The 25,310-nt window shown below is 38.8% G+C and overlaps 1 protein-coding gene across 6 annotated transcripts in view; it reads left to right on the forward strand.

Moving 5' to 3' along the window:
• FNIP2 (folliculin interacting protein 2) overlaps positions 1–25,310 on the forward strand; it is a 61,206-nt gene that overhangs the window by 11,526 nt on the left and 24,370 nt on the right. For 2 of the 6 annotated variants that reach the window (XM_060778776.2, XM_060778774.2), the window contains exons 2-8: positions 14,065–14,191; positions 17,279–17,398; positions 17,973–18,073; positions 18,152–18,223; positions 21,607–21,692; positions 21,809–21,898; positions 24,523–24,594. In XM_060778776.2, the coding sequence (XP_060634759.2) occupies positions 14,065–14,191; positions 17,279–17,398; positions 17,973–18,073; positions 18,152–18,223; positions 21,607–21,692; positions 21,809–21,898; positions 24,523–24,594 (668 nt within the window). Of the gene's footprint in view, positions 1–11,180; positions 11,728–14,064; positions 14,192–17,278; positions 17,399–17,972; positions 18,074–18,151; positions 18,224–21,606; positions 21,693–21,808; positions 21,899–24,522; positions 24,595–25,310 lie in introns of those variants that run through there. The other 4 variants (XM_060778778.2, XM_060778773.2, XM_060778777.2 and 1 more) reach the window with 4 other exon arrangements.

Genomic DNA, 25,310 nt, shown 5'->3' on the forward strand with positions numbered 1-25,310 from the left:
GTGCTTCTGAAAGGCAGTTCTCAGTAAATTAGATGTAAAATAGAAATCTGCAAGCCATATGTTAAAAAAGGTTGGTTGGAAATGACATGCTCCTAGTAATTAGCTCCATTTATGAGTAACTAAGCTGTAACTACAGTATGTGACTTAACAAATGATACTTTTACTCCTTTAGCAAAGTAACTGTAACTTTAAAAAGTCAATTTTATAGTCTCACTAGGGTGTGGTCCCACTAAATGGTTATTCTTGTTGTTTATTGTTCAGTCGCTTCCGATTCTTCGTGACCTCATGGACCAGCCCACGCCAGAGTTCCCTGTCCGCTGTCACCGCCCCCAGCTCCTTCAGAGTCAAGCCAGTCACTTCAAGGATACCATCCATCCATCTTGCCCTTGATCGGCTCCTCTTCCTTTTTCCTTCCATTTTCACAAGCATCACTGTCTTCTCTAAGCTTTCCTGTCTTCTCATGATGTGGCCAAAATACTTCATCTTTGCCTCTAATATCCTTCCTTCCAATGAGCAGTCAGGCTTTATTTCCTGAAGTATGGACTGGTTTGATCTTCTTGCAGACTAAGGCACTCTCAGAACTTTCCTCCAACACCACAGTTCAAAAGCATCTATCTTCCTTCGCTCAGTCTTCCTTATGGTCCAGCTCTCACATCCGTAGGTTACTACGGGGAGTACCATTGCTTTAACTATGCGGATCTTCGTTGCCAGTGTGATGTGTCTACTCTTCACTATTTTATCGAGATTGGCCATTGTTCTCCTCCCAAGAAGTAAACGTCTTCTGATGTCCTGGCTTCAGTCTGCATCTTCAGTATTTTTTGCACCTAAATAATAGAAGTAAAAAATACCACTGGCTCATGCATGTTTTACTGCATGCTCTGTTGTAGATGTTAAAGTGGCAACAAAGTAGACAAAAGAAGACTGGCTTTGTATCACCCTAACTAATCCTTGTACCATTCAGATAAAAGTAGTTAAAAAGAACTCTGTTTCTTTTGGCAAATTGGACAATAAAACTTTAGTTGTAAAAATTGGAAGTATATATTAGGTAAATACTCCTGGAAGAGCAAGTAATAAGGTATGCTTTTACACTTAGATTTTAAAGTACTTTAGCATCTTATCGGTCCAAGCTCAGTATTTCTTTTGCTTGCTTAGAATGTGAGAACTACAAGTTACACTTTTTCAGAGTTCTCATTCTAAGTAGATTTTGTCTACAATGTTTGGAATTTATCAACTTTAACTTCCAAATAATTTATAGGAAAACTGTTTTAGGTTTTCCTGAGCACTTGAGTGTATTCATTTGGAAATAAAGAGATCTCTTCAGCTGACATTTTATAGTCTATCAAGAAACAAACCAGGGAGGTACCAAGAAAGGTATTTGCAGGAACCGTGGAGGCTTCAAAGTTACTGAAGGCTTTGTGCTCAGGCTGTGTACTTCCAAACAGAGGGGGATCCTATTATTGCCAATAAAAAGACATTATACACCTGTACTATTCCTTAATGTGTTTTTTCCTGCTGAGAAAAAGGAAAGAAAAAGCAGTGGTTAAACATGAGAAGACTGCAATGGGAATATTATGCTGTTTGGACCGAGTCATAAAATTTTGTGTTTGGTGAAGGAGGATTGCAGAATTGTACATTAAATGTGGGAGTGCTCTGAGCTGGCTGGAAACAGTTGTTGGCAAGCTAGCAATTCTAAGAGAAAGGGCACTGAGGGCCCTTCCACACAGCCCTATATCCCAGAATATCAAGGCAGAAAATCCCACATTATCTCAGTGTGGACTCAGATAACCCATTTCAAAGCAGATATTGTGGGATTTTCTGCCTTGATATTCTGGGATATAGGGTTGTCTGGACGGTCCCTCAGAAGCTTTACCTTTGATGTTGGGTGCTCTTACATTCTCCATCTTTTGAAAAGAAAAAGCCTGCAGATGGGGTGTTTTAAGAAGAAACTTGCTTATATAAGCAGGTTATACTGTTTCCTCTAGTTGTCAGAGGTGGCTCATGCTCATTGCATCCTGTTAGATTTCCCAAACATAGCTTCCTTTTAAATTGTATATAAGTGAGGTGTAGTTCACGTGCTTGCTTTAACAGCTTTGTTACAGATATAATGTGTGATAACTGATACAATGTGTGACTTTTGTGTAGTTTTATCTGTAAATATCTTGAGGCAGTCTTTCATTGCATCATATTGTTGTATCTATGCTGAGAGAGGCCATGGCTATGCCATGTTATATATTCATGTTATATCTCAAGAGACAGAGTGAGTCTATACTAGCAGCTAATAATAATAATAATAATAATAATAATAATAATAATAATCCTTTATTTGTACCCCGCTACCATCTCCCGAAGGACTCGATGCGGCTTACGAGAGGCCGAGCCTAAATATAACAATACAACAACAACAACAACAACAACACAATAACTCAAAAAAACAAAGCAATAGCAAAGAATAGCAATACATTAACAACATCCAATAACGCAATTAAAAAATAATGGCCAGGCCAAATGTAATAATTAAAATTAAAATTTAAAAATGCTGGGCATGACAAGGTGGGGTATTTAGAGGGGAATGGGCTTGCAGATATCATGGATCTCTAATAAAGTGCATTGGGACATAATGCTAGGAGTTTCCTTATTCTGGAAAGGCACACTGGAACAACCACGTTTTCAAGCTAGAGCCTGTCCCAGAGCATTTATGCTTTAGACTAGTCCCAGAGCATAAATCCATTGTGGTGCCATATTGGCTTTGAGATGGGCCGAAACCACACCAGTCTCTCTAGACTAGAGGTTTCCAAACTTATTTGACCTACCGCCCCCTTTTCATACACAAAAAGCCAAAAAAATGCCCTCCTTTTTAAGCGAATGGAAAAATGCAGTGACAAATTTACATTCTTTTATGTATCTATATTTCTACCTACACCACACAAGATGGTACAGAAAGATTTTTTAATGAGACACTTTGAATCTTGAAATTGTAAAGTTGCCATATTTACTTGAATTCTCACATTTCTTGCCAGAATTGGGATGCTCATTCCATTTGTGGCGTACAGTAAGCTTTGTACTAAGCCAAAGCAAAAGGGAAGGCTGCTTCAGGAGCTGCACTTAGAGCTTCTCTTTGAAGGACTTAATCTCTAATTCAGTGGTTCTCAACCTGGGGTCCCCAGATGTTTTTGGCCTACAACTCCCAGAAATCCCAGCCAGTTTACCAGCTGTTAGGATTTCTGTGAGTTGAAGGCTAAAAACATCTGGGGACCCCAGGTTGAGAACCCCTGCAGTCTAATTAAATGGCCAGGGCTCAATGCTGTGCAGTTCTAGGATTTGTAGTTTGGTGCGGCAACAGCATTCTTTGACAGAGAAGGTTCAAAACCTTGTGAAACTACAACCCACAGGATTGCATTGAATCAAGGCAATTAAAGTGGATTAAAGATGCATCCCAATGTTTTCTTTTCCATTTCTGGAAACTTGGGTGTTCTAATACAGTTGTTTATAATAAAGGAATTCTAAGCAGGCAGCAACAGTAATGCACATTTTTGGGGGTCAAATTACAAAGTGCACTCTTTTCACCACCGCGTATTACATTTTGCAGCAGATACTTTTGTTTTTAGTTTCAGGGTTTTAACAGTTGAGGTGCACATTAGACTTGAGTAAATATGGGTATTTATTTCAATCAATCAAAGTAGCAGAGAACATTGTGTGAGGAAAGTGAAACCTAATTCAAATATTTACTTTCGCAAGAGGTCACCCATCTTGCACAGGCAGAATCACAAGAGCTGTTTTCGAACCTACCTATTATCGCATATCAAGAATTCCTTTGCTAAGTCTTATGTAAGTATTTGCAGAACAATATTAAAAACAATTTTCCTACCATTGACAGTCTTGTGCTGAACCTGTTTAGATGTTTTGCTTCTGGAATGTAGCACCACTTTTCATATAAAGGATGATTAAAACTAACATTATGTTAATAAGTTCAAATCAAAACGTATTTATTGTAACATAGCAAAATATTAAAGAGGACTCTTTCTCTTGTGACAAGTGTCAAACTGTTTAATCTTTATCAGTTGTTGATATTAGCGTTATTAGCGCTCTCATATACATTAACCAATGGTTCTAAGAAACAATAGAGCTGAAGTCATTTTTGGCAGTAATTTATCATGTCTCATCTGAGACAGGATTTCCGAGCATTCATTGCTAGCGGGTATGGAAACACTGATCAACCGTGTTTTTAATATTACAAACCTGTTTGTAAAATGAGGGTTGGTATGTTGGACTCTGCCATTTTTCCTATTTTCTGCTTTCATGAAAACATGTGCATCTGAGCATTGTGTGGAGTTGGGTGGAACCATCTGTGTATGAGCCTATTAACCTGAGCACAGTGAAAGAGATATACACATTTTACAATTTATGGAAAACCGGACTCTACATAATCTTTTGAAAGCATGACCTTTTGAAGATTAATTGGCATACACACCATTTGGAATGATCATAACCTTTTTTTAAAGTATGATCTTCCTGAGACGAACTAAAAACTTGAGTGAAGTTTCTCTTTAGTGGTATATATATCCACTAGCATTCATGCAAGGCAATTTAGGTTTCTCAGTTGTTAGACTAATATATCTGGTTACTCTCTGAACTGTTAGGACCAAAGATTATGCCAATGCACAAAATATAAAGCAGATATTAGGAAGTGTTATTTCAGTTTCTCAAAAGCATATACTCTGCCTTAAAACATATTATTTCTAAAATCATGTTCTCAAGAAACAAAGATAAGTAGTCTTCGTTAAAAGTAACATAGTTGATTTATTTACAAGCTTCATGTATTCATCAGTTGCTTATCAGTTGAAAGTTTAAACAGTAAGTTCTCTAAGGCATTATGTTGCAGTCTCATCTCTGTTGCATACAATACAGAACCCAATCAATCTGAAAGATTACACTCTAAACATTGAAAATACAATATAATACTTCTAAAATGGAGTCTCAGTCTGATTACGCGACCCTCTGTTGAAGATTATAAACAGCTCCCTTGAGCAAGGAGTTTTTCCAGAGGGTTTAAAAGAGGCGGTGGTCTCTCCCCTGCTGAAGAAACCAGATTTAGATCCTTCGGTTCCCTCCAGTTACCGCCCAGTTTCGAATCTCTCGTTCCTGGGCAAGGTGATTGAGAGGGCAGCAGCGGAGCAGTTGCAGCAATTCCTAGACGACACAGCCGGACTAGATCCCTTCCAGTCCGGCTTCCGTGCGGGGCATGGGACAGAGACTGTGCTGGTCTCCATCACGGATCACCTTCGATGCCAGCTTGACCAGGGCGGGTCAGCGCTGCTTGTGTTATTGGATCTCACAGCAGCATTTGACACAGTCGACCACAATCTTTTGACCCACCGCCTTGCTGTTGCTGGAGTCAGGGGAACAGCTTTAAACTGGCTGTCCTTTCTTCACAACCGTGAACAGCGAGTGGAGAGGGGAAGCCTGGTCTCTGAGAGGTCCCCTCTATCTTGTGGGGTTCCTCAGGGGGCAATTCTCTCCCCTCTGTTATTTAACATCTATATGCGACCACTTGCTCAGCTGATTCGAGGTTTTGGGCTTGAGTGTCATCAGTACGCCGAAGATGGAAGGCCGACCGGACTCTGTACCCGATTGTTTCCATCAGTGCCTCGAGGCCGTTACTGGATGGTTGCGTGCCAGCAGGTTGAGGGTGAATCAAGCAAAGACGGAGATCCTATGGCTGGGTCGACATCCAGCTGCCTACCCTGGATGGCGAGGCACTACGCCCGTCATCATTGGTAAAGAGTCTGGGAGTCCTTTTGGACCCTCTGATGACGATGGAGGCCTAGGTCTCCGCCGTTAGCAGAACCACCTTCTTTCATCTGCGGCAGGCTAGACGGCTGGCCCCCTACCTGTCCAGAGACAACCTAGCTCCGGTGTTCCAGGCCACGGTCATCTCAAAACTGGACTATTGTAACGCCCTCTACATTGGACTTCCTCTGTTGGTGATCTGGAAGCTCAAGTTGGTACAAAATGCAGCTGCTTGGCTTCTTGCGGGAATTCCGATGAGATGCCACATAAGCCCAATCTTACTACAGCTACATTGGTTACCAATTGATCACTTTCAAAGTGATGGTACTCACCTTTAAGGCCTTGCATGGTCTGGGGCCGATGTATCTGAGGGACCGCCTCACCCCCTACCAACCCCAGAGATCCCTCCGTTCTGAGGACCAAGATCTATTGGAAGCCCCCAGTGTCAAGACCTTGCATCTAACAGCAACCAGACGCAGAGCCTTCACAGCAGTGGCACCATCACTCTGGAATGCTCTGCCACCTGAAGTCTGTGCCTTGTGGGACTTACCAGCTTTCCGCAGGACATGTAAGACATACCTGTTTCGACAGGCTTTTAATGTTTGATAGTGTTGTTTTTAAATTGTTTTTAATTGCTTTTAAATTTTGTTAGATTTTAGCTATTCTTGTAAGCCGCTCCGAGCCCCAGGGAAGTGGCGGCATATAAGTTTAAATAATAAATAAATAAATAAATAAATAAATAAAAATAGTCCAGATCTGATCACATGGTATGCAGTTCCTCACACGGCCTCAAACAACATAGAGTTAAGGGAAATCAGCATACCAATATACACATATACAATATTGTAAGCAATCTGAATTATATACATAACAAATAACTAGTATAGGAGGCTTGTAGAAGGTTGCTATTTCCAACAAGCCATGTATAAATTTGTGAAAGGGTGTCATAAGGAAGAGGGAGAAGGCTTGTTTTCTGCTGCCATGGAAACTAGGACTTGGAGCAATGGGTTCAAATTACAGGAAAGGAGATTCCATCGGAACATTAGTAAAGAGCTTCCTGACTGTACAAGCTGTTCAAAAGTGGAACTCTCTGCCTCAGTGTGGTGGAAGCTCCTTTCTTGGAAATGTTTAAGCAGACGCTGGATATCTGTTGGGATATTTTTATTGTGCTTTCCTGCGTGGCAGTGGATTGGACTGGATGGCCCATGTAGTCTCTTCTAACTCTATGATTCTATGTATGTTCCTTCATGAGCAACAATATGAAAGATGCTGCACTGATTAGGCAATACAAACTCAGAATCAGTATACTAGTCTCAGGTGTGGTCTGGAAGATGAAGTTGACCTTCCTCTTCCAGGAGAGATCAGATGGTTGTTATCAGCCCACATTAAGGGCCAGATCTGAAATTACCATAATTTACGATGAGAGAGTAATTTTTCAGATGTTAAAAAAACACACCACATATTGTCACTTAGGCAGGGCATGAGTGGGAAGATAAAAGTAAGCATAGCAAGAAACAGCCAACTTTCTGTGTTTGGCAAAGAGCTTTCAGCTGGAAATGTCCTGGCAGCATTTCTGCTGAGCTCTGTGTTCTTGGAACTTGACCAAATCCATCTGGAACCAGTGCCATGTGAAAGAAGCATCCTCTGAAGGAAAAAAAAGAAGACTGTTACATGATGTTACTCTAAGCACAACCTAATACTCTGTTTCAGAAAGTGACATTTGCACTAGTGAACAATTTTATGTTATGACAAAGATGCTGTAAGTTGAGTACTATCTCTTATTGTGTGTTTGAGTTTTATTTCGTTGCATTGATGAAGGGAAAGATTAGTTATGTCCTTGCTGGACCTCCCATGATAACTCAGAATTCTTGAAAGTTCTGAGTTATTTTGAATAAGACAGCATGCCCCACCATTCCTATTGCAAATGGAAGGGCTAAACAAACCACAAGCATTCAATCAGTAGTTTGCTTATTGTGACATCCAAGCAAAACACCGGCCTCTTGAGGAGGAACCAAATCAGAGTGCTAGGTTTGGACATAATTGTGAACTATTTGTGGGTGGAAGGTTCATGGTTTGTTAGGTCACTCTTGCTCAGTTGTGTCTCCTCTCCCCCATTTTTGAAGATGAGAGGAATTCAAAGATTTTAGGTAGAAAATTTAGGAGAATTTAGGAGCAACAAAGGAGGATAACACAATTTCTTCAATAGCATCAGCAGTACAATAGATTAGGCAAAAGTAGATTGAATGGGATTTCTAAATTATATATAATTATGACTGTATATATAATAACTATGGCGTGATCGGAGCGTACATACCATAGCCACTTTGCTGAAGTTCAGTGGCCTATGTCTAGTTGTGTAGAATGTCTGGAATTTTGAAGCTGCTCCCTCTTCCAGATGAGAGAATCCTAAAACTGTGGTGGACACCAAAATAAAAGCAATACACACTTACTTATTATTCAATCTATTTTCCTGTTTTAATAGAATTAATCTCATAACAAATTTGTTTAGCAAATAACTTTTTATTTATGGAGTTACCATAGGCATGTTTATTTAGATATAGTTATGTATAGTGTATTGTTTCCAGCTACACGTAAAGAACGTTGCACAAGCTATTGGCAAAGCAAGAGGGCCCCCTCAAACAACAAATTGTGGCTATCATAAAAGGGGAGCAAATCATTAGTTCATTGATTTATTACCTTTGTATATTCATTTCCAGGACAAGGGAAATTTTCCTCCTCAGGTGCCAAAATAACTTGACCATTTTTGGGTGCTGATCTCTAGATTTGATTAGGGTATGTGTTTGTGTATATGTGAGCATGGGTACTTTTACAGTTTTACTTCAGGCAGCATAAAAAGTCTTACGGTACCTTTACACCAGGTTGACACCACTTTAACTACCCTAGCTAAATACTTCGGAACCATGTATAGCAGTTCTGTTCCCAATTGTTGCATGACTACCCATTTTCTGTACTTTAGATTATTTTTCCACAGTTTGGAAGCATTGCTACTTTGGATTACATTTCCCATAATCTAACACTCAGCATAGCCCTGACTGTTGGCAGAAGGGTTCTGGGAGGCATTGCCACAACAAAATAACTTTTCCGGGTGCTCTTTTTCTGTGAAAATGTTATCAGGGGTTTTGCCACCTGAATATTTATTGGGTAACTAACTCCATGAAAAGAAACCAGAGTGGGGCTATGCAAATCACATGCTCTTATCACATGTGACTTTCAAAACAGGCTTTATGAGAAACTGATAACACTGCATTGCAGTTGAACAGGTGGATTAACCAAAGGTATGCCAATTTGCTTGCTGTTTGTTCAGTGTGAAATTTGCTTTTAGTCCTTTTGAGGCCGACTTCTCTAATCTGTTGCCCTCCAAAAGTGCTGAGCAGAACATCCCAAATACCCCCAACTGCCTACGGTTCTGCCATTTGCATAGCTAGCCTGAGGATTTGGGGACTTGTAGTCCAAAACATTTGGAGGGCAGTAGATTGGAGGAGGCTGTTATCATTGCCATGGTTACACAATTGCTACTACTAGAAATGGTTGATATTATAGAACAAAGTGTGTATGTGGCAGAGAAGCATCTGTGGTGCCTTTTTGCATAAAAGGTGTCAAAATAGCAAACTGAAAAGTGATAATAACTAGGCCATCCCTCCACATTTGCTGGGTTTAGGAGCACATGTGAAAAATCACAAATTAGAAAAGGCTTTTTGTAACCTGAGAGAATCTGCTGGTTCTCCAGGATATTTTTGTGGCCAACATCTGCCAGAGGACCTGTGCCCCTTCCACACAGCTGAATAGAATCCCACAATATCTGCTTTGAACTGGAGGATATTGCAGTGTGAACTCAGATAACACAGTTCAAAGCAGATACTGTGGGACTTTCTGCCTTGATATTCTGGGTTACATTACTGTGTGGAAGGGCCCCTAGAGATTCCTAGAGAGAACATTTTAATCAAATCCTCAAATGCCAAGCCAATAGTTTGGCTTGTCAGACTTCACTGATTTTACTGGCAAACATCCCAGCTGTCTAGGTTTGAGAGACTCTTGTCTCTGACTTGCTTTGGAACCAAAAGCACTGAGAAAAAGGCTGCTGTTGAGTAGAAACAAAATCTGTAACAGAGTGAGTGTTGAATTTATGCGAGGAGACTTGGGCCCCTTCCACATATCTGAATAAAACCCCACATTATCTGTTTTGAACTGGAATATATGGCAGTGTGGACTCAGATAACCCAGTTCAAAGCAGATATTGTGGGATTTTCCGTTTTGATATTCTGGGATATAGGGCTGTGTGGAAGGGCCCAGAAATTCATCATTCTTCACTCACTGATCTTTCAACACAGAGCAGACTCAACCTTTAGGTAGAGTGATCCAGCCTCCTGACAGGTTCTGAATGTATATGCTTCACATGATCTTCTCTGAAGCCCCTAAGCTTACCTGTCTGTTCTCAGAGATAGTAAAGGATTCTGTCCTGATTTCACTATAGAATGCATCTGCTTCTCTGAAATGCATAGGGTCACTGAAAGTTGAAAGGCGACTTGAAGACATATACATGCATACATACTGGTCAATTTTTATACCTGAAATGGGATATCAGTGCCCCATTTCAGGTATAAAATAAGAAGGGAGCTCTTATTTACCTCATGTAGCAGAAATGTTGTGAACCAACTGTGTTCATACAGTTATTAGCCCTTGGTTTAACCCACTTAATACTGCTAGATGGTTTTGTTGGGTTTTTTTTGGGGGGGGGGGCAAGATGTCATTCTCAAGACAAAAGATTAAGCCATTTTATGTGCTGCTAATCTGTAGTAAAGATCACTGAAACAAATCTCTTGACATGTCCCACATCTTATAAAAATCTTTATATGATCATCTGTGAGCAAGAGGTGACAAAAAGAAAAAAAACTCCTTTTTTAAAGCTTAGATTGGTTCACATGCTGATTATATTTATGGTAAAGTTTAAAAACTCACCAGCATTCTGTTGCCCTCTTCAATTAGGGTTTTTTCCTATACGAGTAATTGTTTCTGATAATTAACAGATTGCTTATGATAGTAGTAATATTAAGGGGGGACATTAGAAGGAGGGTACTGGTCCCCTTGTCTTTTGTTAATCATTGCCTACTGATAACCTGTGGTATTGATGACAGGTTCCTGTTTGCATTGGAAGAGTTGGTGTGGAGACACAAGGTTGCTAAGATCTGTCAGATGACACTTGCTCACATGAGACTATTAACAGGGTGTTGCAGCCGGTTTTAAAACAAGTTTGCAACTCAGGAGTGGATGAGAAAGCAGCAACCTCTCTATCCAAGGCCATCTGGTTAGGTCTTGTGATCATATAATTGTTAGCTACAGAAGCATACCAGGAAGCAAGATATTCACAGTTCTTTAGCTATTGCATCTGACAGCAAGTTGGCGGAATTACTGAAACAAACAAGCTATGCTGTTGGTTTAAGTTTTTTAAATTATATAGTATAGTATAAGACTTATACTATACCATAAATAGTTCTATAGATAGTGAATATTTGCAATCAGGAGGAGTTAGGACCTACTGTTTTATATGGAGCAAAGCAACTGAATGCTGTCCAGGTTGGGGCTGCTGATCCTCCTAGTGAGAAGGCTGATGGCCAATAGTTTTGCTTATCGCAACTCAGTATTTCTTTTGATATTTTTACATACACATCAGTTATTTTGAAGAAGCTGTGATTGTGTGTGTGACTGAGAGGGGGACACCAGTGAGCTCAAAATGTGTGGAGGTACACCGAAGGCTTCAAACAGTACAGGAAACAAAAAGGAGAAAGCAAGGAAAATCCATGTTTCCGCTTCCAAACTGGTAAATGACTTTTCAGTGCCGAGATTGGATAAAGCAAGGAAACCACTTGTGCCAGAAAAGGGTGCCAGACATTCCAAAAGAGTTGCTGGAGAACTATCAGGCAGGTATGAAAGCTTAATCCAATATCTGTATTGTGTGGTACAGGAATCTTATGTTTGAACACATGTAACAGGGAAAAAAAATTAACCTTGAAATGAGTTGTCACTCTTTAAATGCTGAAACTGCTATTCCAGGGAATCTCTTGATAATTGCTATCAACTTCAGAAAGTATTACTAGATGTTAACAAATTATTGATCTTCATGTATGTTAATCTAAAATGACTATTGCTTAGATACAAACATTTATATCTGAAAAGTTGAGTTTGCGTCTAATGCCTCCTGCTTTTCATCAGTCTTTAATGGTAGTCCAAAGCTGATATTCAGTCTGTCAAGTGAGCATTAATATAAGGAAAATTAATAGAGGCATGACACAGTATCATGCAGTTGGTGTTATTAAAATCTGGCTGTTATCCTCTTAACTATAACTGTTAGTATTTAGCAACTCCTTAATGTGTGGTTGAAAGGTTTGGGTTTTCTTTTTCTTTTTCTTTAAAGTCTTTTAAAGGAATATCCTGTTAGTGAATAAAAGAATAAAATTTATTTATTTATTTATTTATTTGCTTCATTTTTATACCGCATTTTTCAGCCCTTAACAGGCGACTCAATGCGGTTTTGAAGATTCAGTTAAAATAAAATAGCAATTTAAATGGAAATACATTGTATTTAAAAATACTTTTGTTTGAGAGAAAGTATAATTAAGTAAAAGTCAAACAGATATCCAAAATATTACCCACATATTTCAGTGTGTTAATAAATCTTATTGCCACCGAAGAATGAATTAATCGCTTTGTATGCTCCTATATAAATCTAGAGATTTTATTCAAAACATTGGGTTGACTTGTCCATGGATCAATGTAAGATCTACATCTTAACTCTTATTAAAAAACCAAAACCAAAACAAAACAGTTGTTTTATCTTAATAGAGGGACAAAAGGCAAGAGCTTAGTACATTCCAGGAGAACCTAAAAGAAGCACCAATCCCTTCTACTGTCTTGGTTGTGACATATTTCTAGTCTTCTTGAATTCATGGGTGGGAAAATGGCAGTGGCAAAATTATGCCCTTGACTTATACATGAGGTTGTTGTGTACACAAGTATATAGAATTAGGTGCATTTTAGGGAGGGGATGTAACTGAATAAGGAACCATGATTTATTAGGTTAGTATTTGCTGTTGTGCTTGAGAGTTTATAAAGTCTTTTTCAAAAATGAAAAATCAACCTGAGTATTTTTTTAAAAAGAGCCTTAGAAGACTAGTTTACACAAACTAGAATGAATGATTTCTTGGGGGGAACTAAAATTACCCACTGCTTGACATTAAGAGAGGTTCCCTCAATATTGTAAATATTTGCTAGGGTATTTTTGAAGAATGTGGGTAAGACAACACTTTTTGAATTGGTGTTGTCTTATCCAAAAGCATTATATTGATCACAAGCATAAAATCACATAATAATGAAAAGAAGATGCTTAGCTGACAGAGGCTTGGGATTTTTTTTTAAGGAAACAGTGTTTTCAAATTATGAAAATAGCATCAACTAGTTATCTCCACTGCATTGGCAGGCATCCATCTTTGGGTATCTTAGCAGAGGAGAAACTACTAATTCTTCGAGTCTCCTTTCTCGTTTCCTCTTTGGTGCATGCCATCCAAAAACTACAACTTGGCAGGGACAGTCCCAATTAATCCTCTGACATTTTACCTTTCCAGCTGCTTTTAAAAATGTTCCAATTTCTCTTTTCTCTTCTCATTTTCCGCCTTTGTCTACAGATTACTGCAGCTGCTGCAAAATGAGTTTGAAGTGCAAACATTATAGTTTTCAAGTTATGGTGACCCTAAGGCAAATTTATCAAGGGGTTTCCTTGGCAATGATTCTGACATAATGAATCAGATTAACCTACTACAGCAAAACAGGGCATCTTAGTCATGTTCAGTCATAGGTTCTACATAGAACAAGACTTACAATCTATGTATTCTACAGCATTGTCACTTGTAGAGTTGTAAAAAAAAAAGGGAGGGTTCCCTATTGAAGGATAAGGGGACCTTTAGGATTTGAAATGGGTTCAGGAAATGCAAGCATAATCATACCTCTGACCAATGGTACACCAGAATTTCAAATTGGGATCAGAAAATATCTCACTCAGTTCAATTTTTTTATCCAGGTGCATGAGGGTCAAGGATGTTTGTAACAATGTTCTTAGGAAGGGACCCCACAGCAGGTAGCTTTTGTATAAATCTCTTTATAGTCTTTTGAATGACACAATTTCTACAAATCTAAATGAATAAATTGACTGTTGTCTTTACAGAGAAAGCTGAAAAATTCATTCCTTCTTGCATTTACAATTCACAGCTGGTCGTGTTCAGGGTTTGACCAAAATGAAATCCGCTTGATAGTGTACCAAGATTGTGAGAGGCGAGGCAGACAGGTCTTATTTGATTCCACTGCAGTCCACAAGACTGATGAGACAGGGATTCAGGTATGGATATTTTTGTCTTTCATCAAACTATAAATGTTCTCTTTAAACCACAAGATCTACATGTTTTATAATCATTTATATTTTAATATTTTATGTTGCTATTTAAACTTTTAGACAGAACATTTGATAATTATGTGTCAATGTACTGGTTACAGTAGGCTTGGGCAAACGTAGACCCTCCAGGTGTTTTGGACTTCAACTCTCAGAAATCCCAGCCATCTTACCGAGTGTTAGGAATTGTATGAGTCGAAGTCCAAAATACCTGGAGAGCCAAAGTTTGCCATGATTGGGTTACAGAGTGTTGGACTGGGATTTGGAGAACTATGTTCTAGCTTTGGAATGGTAATATGGACGACGAAACTGGATCACGATTTTAGTCATGAGATGCATTGGGTTGTTATTGTTGTGCCAATATTGTGTATTATGCTTTTATGGTTTTAAATTGTATATTGTTGACTGTTGTACCTTTGTTGTAAACCGCGTTGAGTCGCCTGTTAGGCTGAGAAACTGCGGTATACAAGTAAAGTAAATAAATAAATTTGCCAAACTATGAAACTTGTTGGGTGTCCTTGGACCTGTCATGCAGTGCTAGTCTAACATGCTTCATACGGCTCTTGTGAGAATGAATAGAGGAGAGAAAGAAAACCATGCATGCTGTGTTGGGCTATTGAAAGAAAGGCAAAATATGAGTCTGGGGAGGGCAAAGTCCAGCCTGTGGACCAAAAGTGTCCCTTTATGCCAATTTTGTGATTTCCAGGAACCCTTAGTTTCAGTTTTTGAAACTAAGTGTCAATTTTGCTCCACAGTTTTCTAGAAATGACTTCCAAGTCATTTTCTTGGTGTAAAAAGGCGTCCCCTAAGCCAAAAGCATCTAGGGCAGAAAATGTTGCCTATGCCTTCTAGAGAGTACTTGGAGATAAAAATGGCATTTTGTGCAGGGAGGTAGAGCAAGGGCTGTGGCTTTCCAAGGGTCTGAGGAGGGGGGGTGTGTCCCCATATCCCCCAACAGCTACCCATTCCTGTTATGGCTGTAACCATGAAATAATAATGAGAATCAGTGTGATGTAGTGGTTTGAGCATTGGTTTATAACCAAAGTTCAAATTCCCAACTGACCATGGAAATCCACTGGGTGATCTTGGTCCATCTCCCAACAGTCATGTTTATTCAGAAGCTGAGCCCAGCTCCTTGCATGCAAGAGCCAGAGGCAGGAAAAGTTAGTTTTGTGGAGGGCAAGCAAAATTATTCTGGAAGTTATCCCAAAATGCACTTCTTCTAGGCTTAGGTAAAAGCGAGATTAATCATATGTCATTACTAATAGTTTCTGTTATAGCTTTTTCCAGTGGGTAGTCTAGAATAAAAAGCTGTAACAAGGTTTTCCCTACCACACTTCTTCCTTGTCAGCAGCTTGTGTTAAGCACATGATAACTAGCATTTTTTACTTTTTCCCTAGTGACAGTCACATTGGGGATTAGAGAAGTAGCCCTTTCATAAAAGCTGTATCTCCAAAAATAGAATGTAGATTGGTAGTAAAACGTGAAAGAGTCGATGTGCTTTATGGGAGGTTTTTTCTTAAGGTTAAGGGAAAGGGAGTTGGGCAAAGAATACTTCTTTGCAAAAAAAATATTCAGACAAAAACAAATTGACACTATGTCTTTTTATTGTCGTTCAGAAAAACGGCCTCATTACTGAATGGGTTGAGATTTGAAAAAAGTGATGTTTCCAAGCTCAGAGCTGTAATTATTAATGATATCCTCTATAATCAGGGCTTCTTAAACTTCGGGTCCCAACTCTAAATAATTTGATGTTGGACTTCCAAAAATGTTTTTCTTAATGTTACCTAGTGGCTAAATGTATTGTCGAAGGCTTCCATAGCTGGAATCACTGGGTTGTTGTAGGTTTTTCGGGCTCTATGGCCATGTTCTAGAAGCATTCTTTTCTGACATTTTGCCTGCATCTATGGCAGGCATCCTCAGAGATTGTGAGGTCTTACCTAGTGGCTGTTTTAGACATTTACATGAACCTCTTGTAAAGTGTTTACAGTAGACTCTGCAGAACACGCTTCAGCTGCACTTTGTAAAAAGGAAAATCAGCCTGTTTAGCAAGCCTTGCAAATGCCAGTTGTTTAATTGTATACCTATTTTGTATAACAATATATCTGGGGTCACATAAAGGTTCTCATGTGGAAAGGGGTCATGAGTGCAAAAGTTTAGGAATCCCTACACTATATCATACATGTCCTCTATATCAGACATGTGTGTTGAATCAAAATGGCATTTTCGCTTAGGCTGTCTAGTGTTTTGAACGAGGTACATTTTGTGCCATTCATTTCTTAACTGAGAACTCACAGAGATGTCCAGACTAAAACTAAAATGCCTATATTGCACTGCCACGTGAAAAAAAGCCAGGCATGTGACTTGAACAGCTAGACAAACACCAGAGATAAATGCATACACATACATATAGTGATTAAAAGAAGCAATTAGTCAACAAGCCAAAAGTCCAAGATCTTGTAAAAGGAAACCATATCTAAACATGGTTTAGTCCATAGACGTGGGAATTTGTTTGCAACAAAAGAGCTTAGCTGCTTTGAGGAGAGTGCAGTCAATGAGAACTAATTAATTAATTAACAAGGCAGATGTGCTCTAGGCATTACTTCTTTAACTGAGAATGTGGTACCTGGGGCAGAAATAGCATCGAAATAACTGTGTTTCTATAGCTCTCCCTCTTTTCTCATTGTTGATTCTGTTAAAAAAATCCAGCTAGACAGAAGGCAAGAAAAAAGGGAGGCTAGATGGACATGGAAAGACTTTTAAAAGGAAATTCTTTATCAGATGCTTTGTTAACATGTCTGTAAATCATATATCATTTGCCCTGTTTTTAATAAGATACAGATAAAAGTGTAATTTATTATGTGGACTATAGTAAATTAAAACTGATTCTTTAATAAATGTCTTTGTTTTCAAAGTGTCATAGAACCTTTGGTTGTCATCACATATCGGGATGCATAGTAGTACAGCTTTTAGTAGAAATATGCAAGGGCCAAGAAATGATGGAGATTCTGCTTTGTCATTTCTTTAATCTGGTAGGATGCTTCTGGGAAGCCATGTGGCAAATGCTGCCAAGAATGCAGGGGATCCAGTACAACTTTCCATAACTCTTCAATGGACAGCAGACACACTATCAAGGAAGACATTCCAAAGTATCAGGTAACTTGGCAGCTGAAATCTCTGTGCATATTTAGATCACATAAACTGAAAAATAGCTTCTGTACTGAGATCCCATCTCTTACTGCATTTTTGCATTCTCTACTTAAATACTGCTATCAAGTATCTGCCTAGAAAAAGAAATTGCTTCGTTTTCACAGTGGCTGCTATCTGGCGGAGATCAATATGAAGTTCATTTTCATTCAGTACATCTCCTTTTTCCAGTCTTTTAATTAAAAAAACTAGGTCAACTTGTCCATGGGGTTAATGTATACTACTTGTTGTGTGCAGATTAAGCATAGCTTCTTACCAGTGAGGGAGTCGACTACTGTTTTCACAGAGCTTTAAAATGCTACTTTAAGTGGATTGCAGCTTTCAGAATTCTTCTGCCAGCATGGCCACTGGCTGACTTCTGGGAGCTATAGTCAAGAAGTAACACCCTCAAGCTATCTTTTATTTTTGTTTCTGTTTATGCTTTGTCTAGAATTCAAGGTATGGCATGGTTGAGCGACATTAGAAACCGAATATAGTAAATCTTGTACAATTACAGTGGTATTTTTTCCTTTCTTACTTGTAGTACACCAGACCAGCATCTGATGTCAATATGTTGGGAGAGATGATGTTTGGTTCAGTAGCAATGAGTTACAAAGGCTCTACATTGAAAATTCACTATATACGGTAAGCTTGTTATCCTTGCACAGTGTGGAATTGCTGTTAGAACTTCTGAGTTGCCAGTAACACTGTTTATCCTTTCAGCTCTCCCCCACAGCTCATGATGAGTAAAGTGTTTTCTGCCAGAGTAGGAAGCTTCAGTGGAAGCACAAATAGGTAGGTCCTCTTTGCATTCTGATTAAGTTTTGTTTCCTTCTTACTGAAACATGCTTCCCATCCTTTCTTTAGAGAACATATATTAATGGTTTAAAGGTGCACAAGGACCCAGCTATTTCGGTTTACTGATTTGTTTCTGGGCAGAATTCCATATGAGCCTGCCTTATATTTGAGGTCTTTAGAGGAGGTCCTCCCTTTAGTCCCACTTGCCTTGTGTCCAAAAAGGAGAAGATCTTCCTGCTGATTGCTTCCAGGCCCTGGAACTCCCTTCTTAGGTAGACTAGACTGCCTCCCTCTTTGTGGCCTTTTTATTCCAGAGAACTGTTTGCTTTCCAAGGAATCTTTTTTCTTTTTTTTAAGACACTACATGTGCCTTTTTAAAGTGTTCTCTAAACAGTTTTCACCTTATTGATAGCTTAATTACATTTTAACAATAGCTTTGTGTAAAATTTTGGGGAAAGGAAGTGGGATATAAATAAGTTAAATAAATGCAATTATAATGTTTCTGTTTTTTGATGATCCAAAACAAGGTTCTCAAAGTGTGCTCTACGGAGCTCTTGAAACTCCATGAAGCATACCGAGAGGCTCTGCAGTTTCCTCCTCCTCCCAATCTCCATGCTTTCCCTCCTCTTTCATGCTCCTCCCCTTTATCCCTCCTCTATTCCTCCAAAAGCCTTTTTCCCTCAGCCCCCTCACCCTCAAAAGCCTTCTTCCCCCACCTCCCTTGCTTCCCTTTCCTCCCTTGCTTCCCTTTCCTCCCATCACTCAGGGGATGCTGTGATTATGCTTTTCTTGCATGGCAGAAGGGGGTTGGACTGGATGGCCCCTGGGGTTGCTCCTATTACTACTGCTACTACTACTACTACTACTACTACAAAGGCTAGATGTCCATCTGTTGGGGTGCTTTGATTCTGCTTTTCCTGCATGTCAGAAGGGGGTTGGTCTGAATGGCACCTGGGGTCTTCCACTGAAATACTGCTAAGTTTATGGTGGTTACATTGTTCTTCATTTTAAATATTGTGTTGTTCTTTCTTTCTTCCCTTTTTTGACACTACAGACAAAATGTGTGCTGTGTACATAGGAACTTGTTCATTTTTTTTCAATTAGTTCACACAAATACTCTCCATCGGTCAAAAGGTTTGCCCATACCTGGTATATATACATTATATGTAATATATAAAATTTCTTGTGGCTCCAAGAGAAGCTTTTGCTTCAAAAAAAAGGGCTCAGTGGCTGAAAACGTTTGAGAACTGCTGATCCAAAATATGAACTTTGCTTTGGATGGCTCAGAGTAGTGTAGTGCTATCTGGAGACCAGGGGTTAAATTCCCAATCTGCCATGGAAATCTTGTGGGTGAAGCTGAGGAAATCAGCTCTCTTGTCACAAAAGAATTCTCTATGAGCAAAACTTGCAGAGAACCCGTGACAGGTTGCCATAGGTTGACTATGAATTTGAAATGACTTGAAGGCGTATAACAACAAATAGCTCAGGTTCATTTGTCTGAATATTGAGATTGCCATCTAAAACATTTTTGCTTATGCTTGCTTCAAGGGAGGTTCATTGAGGGCCAGAGGATACTTTTAGCAGTAGCAATTCCTTCAGTTGGTTTAAGGTTATGGAGTACTTCACATTAACATTATCTTGGTAGCAGACAAAATACTTATTTTGCTCCCTGACATTAAGAAACCAAGAAAAAACATCTGCTGGGAGTTTATGGTGCTCATTCTAGATTGGGCAGGTGGGTGAAACATGAGTGTCGGTGAACACTTTTTGTTGTTGGAATAAAGTAATTCTGCTTTATTTCATTTTGTGTTTATAGCTTTATATAAATTGTGTATGACTGCATTATATTAATTATGAACTATATTGATTTCTGTAAGTTTTTTGGGCTGTATGGCCATGTTCCAGAAGCATTCTCTCCTGATTTTGCCTTTTCCTATTTTATTGAATGTGGCCATGGGAATGTTTTCTGTTGCAACTGACTTGAAGACTACTGTAATAGTGGGAAGAAAGATACACATTTAATAGTGCAGTGCTTAGAGTGCTGGATTAGATATGTGAAGACCCAAGTTCAAATCCACAAAACTATGAAGCAAACCATGACTTTGACTGTCTCTCAACCTGACCTATCTCATAGGATTGTAAAGAGAATTTGGGGCAAAGGCAAGATCCTTCCTTGAGAATAAAAAAAATAGGTGCCACACACTTATCCTAGAGATTTAGTAATCAGACAGGAAAAACGAGTTATGCATTCTGTTCCTGCGCCTTCTGTTCTCTTGGCAGCCTGTGTTAAAATAGTACTGTTTTGTAATAGGATTTCACTGGACAGTCTGTTGAATACTGACAGTGATCACAAGGGAGACATGCATTGCTCTTGAAGCAAGTCATGATGGCCTAGGCTTTAGCAACTGTTCCTTGAAGAAACCTAAATGAGTGGGTTCTTATGCCTGAACATTGAAAGAAATTCCCCACACTTCAGCTCTGTCTTCCTTTCATCCTGGATACTTTTGCTTATTTCTCTCATGTTTAGTTTCACACATGTGAATCAGCATGCACTGTTTACCAAATAACTACCTCATTGTAAAACAATTCCTTTGTAGTATAAAGGTAAAGGTTTCCCCTTGACCAGTGGTTCTCAACCTGTGGATCCCCAGATGTTTTGGCCTTCGACTCCCAGAAATCCTAACAGCTGGTAAACTGTCTGGGATTTCTGGGAGTTGTAGGCCAAAACGCCTGGGGACCCACAGGTTGAGAACCACTGCCCTTGACATCAGTCTAGTTGTGTCCAACTCTAGGGGGTGGTGCTCATCTCCATTTCTAAGCCAAAGAGCCTGCGTTGTCCATGGACGCCTCCAAGGTCATGTGGCCAGTATGACTGCATGGAGCACTGCCAACCTTTTGGTCAGCAAGTTAAGCAGCCTAGTGGTTTAACCAACTGCACCACCGGGAGCTCCACTTTGTAGTATAAGTGATATAATTTCAGTAGAAATCCATATTGAATTATAGATTTTCTACACCATTTTTTCTTCCAAAAGAAAAAGAAAAAAGAGTAAAACCCTGGTGTGTTTTTGGAATGAACTACATTCACAAGAAGAGGGAGAAAGATTAGTTCTGCCTCTTATTGCATCTATGAATGGATCACTCAGATAGAATTTATTAGTAAATAGAGATAATGCATGATTATAAATTCACACAGAAAAACTGATGCTGTGGATTAGATTTTTACTTTAAAATAGTTCAGACAGTTCTGTGTTATAATTATTAATACTGAGTAATACCATCTGTAAACTAGAAATAATTTTGGATATTCAATGAAGATAACTCAATTTCAGTCGAATTTTTGATTGTCCCTTGATGACTATTTTGGATGTTTTCTTTCTAAGCTTGCAAGGTAGTTTTGAATGCATCAATCAAGAAAGAATGAACATTCCAAACAGTTTGGGCCCCTGTCGGAACGGAGGTAGTTTAGGTAAGGGCATTTACCTAGTATGTTTACGGATGTGTTTTGTCATGTACCCTAGTATTTCATTTGTCTGTTTTCAATCTGACGTTTGTCTTGTGTATTTTTCACATTGCTATCTTTAGGTGCATTACAGCTGTGTAGCAACAAACTGCTGCACGGTGTGCCTGAAGGGGGGTCCCTCCGGCTCATCCGGAGTGCTTCCTTTTTTGCAGGTTTGTGTGGAATGCCAGTCACCTTGTGATGTGCTCCTATGCACTTGTTTGGCTTCTTGTGTGTTTTCTTAGTGTGGGATCAGTGACTGCTCTCTAAGCGGAATGGGCTGATACTGATATTGATTTTATAATTTTATTTAAAAATTGTACCAGAGATTGGAAATACTACTTTTTTACATCAAAGCTGTCAGAATCCCCCAGGCAATATGGCCATGTTGACTGGGACATTCTGCAAGTTGTCGTCTAACATCATCTCCAAGCTGTCTGGGAGGGTGCCAGCTTTTGCAAATATTGAACTACATTACCTGTATACCCCTTCCTTGCAATATCCCTCACAATGTGTTATTGCTATTAGTAGTTTTACGTCCTTGGGAATGAGGTTGCCCTTTCCAGTTTCGAGAGGAGTTATTTTTCCAGGCTAATCTTGCCTAGTGTTAATTTTGTGTTCTGTTACTTATATGTAATTATGCTGGGAATATGGTTTTATTCTTTCACTTTCCAGGAAGTCATTCCTCCACCCTCACTCCACCCCAGCATTTTCAACTAGTCTGTCGTTAATTGAAAGGATGAATTTGGGAAATGGGTTAAAATATAGTTTGATCAAAGAAATATTACACGGGTGATAAATCATGCATGTACTAATAAAATGCATTCATCTTCTTAATATTGGCTTGACCTATTCTGAATGTTACTATTGTGTTCCTGTGTGACAGGGAATTGCATTGGATTTTGTGATATCTTCCAATTTTTTTACTATATGATTTAGAATTACTTCTTTGACTAGCATTGTTAGTTGAAGTGGAACCCATTTGAAAATGAATATTACCACCTGTGGGCATTATCACTATACAATTTGTTGCACCTAGAAGCTCTCTTGTATTTTCTGACCATGGAAGGATTGTTTTGGTCTACATGCTAGAAAAGGAAAACCAAAGCTTCATATATTTGGATATATATACCCAAATATATCCACTAAACTTCTCAGAAGTGCTCAGGACTTTACTTTTAAAAAACTAAGATGTTCTTCCACTTTAAACCCTTTTACAGAAGCATTAGAGCATCTTTAATTACTGTTGACCAGAACATGATAACCATGGGGTATCCGTGTTTGCAATGATATTAGTCAGTGTTCCAACCTGATGACTTTAACCAACTAATTAAAATCAGACTGAGTTTTTCAGGTAAAAGACTGCAGAAATAGGCTTTAACAAATTTCAAGTAGAAATTTGTTTTCTTCCGTTCACCACAGGAGAAAAAAAGTGGTAAAGATACGAGTTCTGTTGAAAATGCAAAGTCTGTAAAATCTGATCTCTTTCAGTATTACTATGTTCATTCTGTGCTGAGAGTTTTTGTGATTTGAAAGAGACTGAGCAGGAGTACAAGTTCAGATACTCTTTTAAGTCAATTTAACCTTTTTACTTTTTAGATTTAACCTAACTTTAGAACACTGGTTTTTTGTTTATCTTTTGTTTAACCCTCAGGGAGGCAAACAGTATATTTCCACCGCCCCGGTCACATGTTTTGTTGTAGACTTCACATAGAGCTAGATCTACATTTTGGCATTTTATGACTTGGTTATATTAATGAGTTATAAGAGGAGTACAGTCATTTTTATTAATAAAAAACATCTGGGACAAAATTGTCCCAACAAATCTGTTGCATTTGTGTGTTGGTTTTCTTTCAAACCTGGAGATCTGACAAATATTAAAAATGTTCCATGTCATGCATAATATGTATGACATGGTACATTATCTGTTCTGACTTGCAGAGTATCCTTTATTCTGAACCCAAATCCCTCCTATAGTCATGAGACATTTCTTATACCTGCTATACATTAGAGTTCTCAATGTGGACAGACTGAGGCATTTGGTGTCTATTTTTTTCATCTGCCTGCTCGGAGGTTAACAAATATATAAAAAAACTCAGTCCATTGTTTTGTGGTTCTAGTTGTTCCCACCAGCTCATTCCAGTTGTTATTCTACATATATAACATGTCTAAACCCAAAAAATACATTCATTGTGAACTGTGGGTCTTTGGGTTCTTGCCCTGAATTTCCCTAATTGAGAGGAACACCATTTGAGAAAATGGATTCTTACTTCCTTAATGTGGGAACAAATTCAGGAGGATACAATTCGTTGCAGAACATCATAATGTAGTTTGTTTAGATTAGAAGGTCAGGCTAAACCAACCTTGTAATTTGCTACTTTTTGAGGAATGTTAGAAAGAATTGTTACATGGTTTCCTCTAAGAACTTGAACAAGTGAATAACTGATGGGAATGGTGGGAAGTGAGGTATTTTTTGCATTCACATTCTATCTATCTAGAAGCAAGCCAAATAATACATTGCCAAAGTGCAGCTTTTTGCTTGTCATTTGCTGACAGTTTTAAGGTACAAGTGTAATGTTTTTAAATATCCCATTGTGTTTTCTTAGCCACTATGGGATATTTCAAAATAATATTATACTGTTATGGGAATATCATTCAATATTATTGCGACTATTTCTTTGCTTAATGCTTTATTGGGGGGGGGGGGGGGTTTGGGGGGGGAGGTGGTATTTGGGTTTTGAAGACACATGATAAACAGTACTGCAATTTAATCTTTAGGATTTTTTTAAAAATTTAGCTCACAGCACACCTGTTGACATGCCTAGCAGGGGGCAGAATGAAGACAGAGACAGTGGCATTGCTCGCTCAGGTATTTACTAATTACTTCACTCTTTTTTAGAGTACAAGTTGAATATCATTTATTTGGAACGCTAGGGACCAGAAGTGTGAGAAAGTTTTGGATTTCAGGGTTGGGTTTTTTTCTGTGAACATAGCCTGATATTTTTAATTATTTTCGTCATGAAACAAAGTGTGTCTATGTTTAACTATCTGAAAGCATATGAGACAGTGTGTTAAGATATAGTTTTATTTCTTATGGAATTTGAACACATCTGTGAAATTTGACAGGCTGTTTAGAAATGGGAGTTTTGTTTTCTCATTAATTGATTTCAGTGGTTCCCAAACTTGGGTCTCTGTGTGTTTTGGACTTCAGCTCCCACAATTCCTAACAGCTGGCAAGGTAGCTGGGATTTCTGGGAGTTGAAGTTCAAAACACCTGGAGGCCCAAAGGTCGGGAACCACTGCATTTGTAAAATAGGTCAGTTGGCCTCTTCATGTAGTCTTGTGTTTTGTAATGAAGTTGGTAAGCCTCTTGGGCAAGGTAGTTTGTAGGTTCTTGTGGGTTTTTTCGGGCTATAGAGCCATGTTCTAGATGAATTCCCAGGACTGGGACAAAATAGACAACCTCACTTACAGGAAAATGGAGAAAAACATGGCTGTCCACACCAACAGACAAAAACAAAAATTCCACAAACGCCAAAAGCAACAGCCGAAACCAGAACTGGATACATCACGGACCATCATCAA

The sequence above is a fragment of the Anolis sagrei genome, chromosome 5, assembly GCF_037176765.1.
Source record: "Anolis sagrei isolate rAnoSag1 chromosome 5, rAnoSag1.mat, whole genome shotgun sequence".
NCBI lineage: Eukaryota > Metazoa > Chordata > Lepidosauria > Squamata > Dactyloidae > Anolis > Anolis sagrei.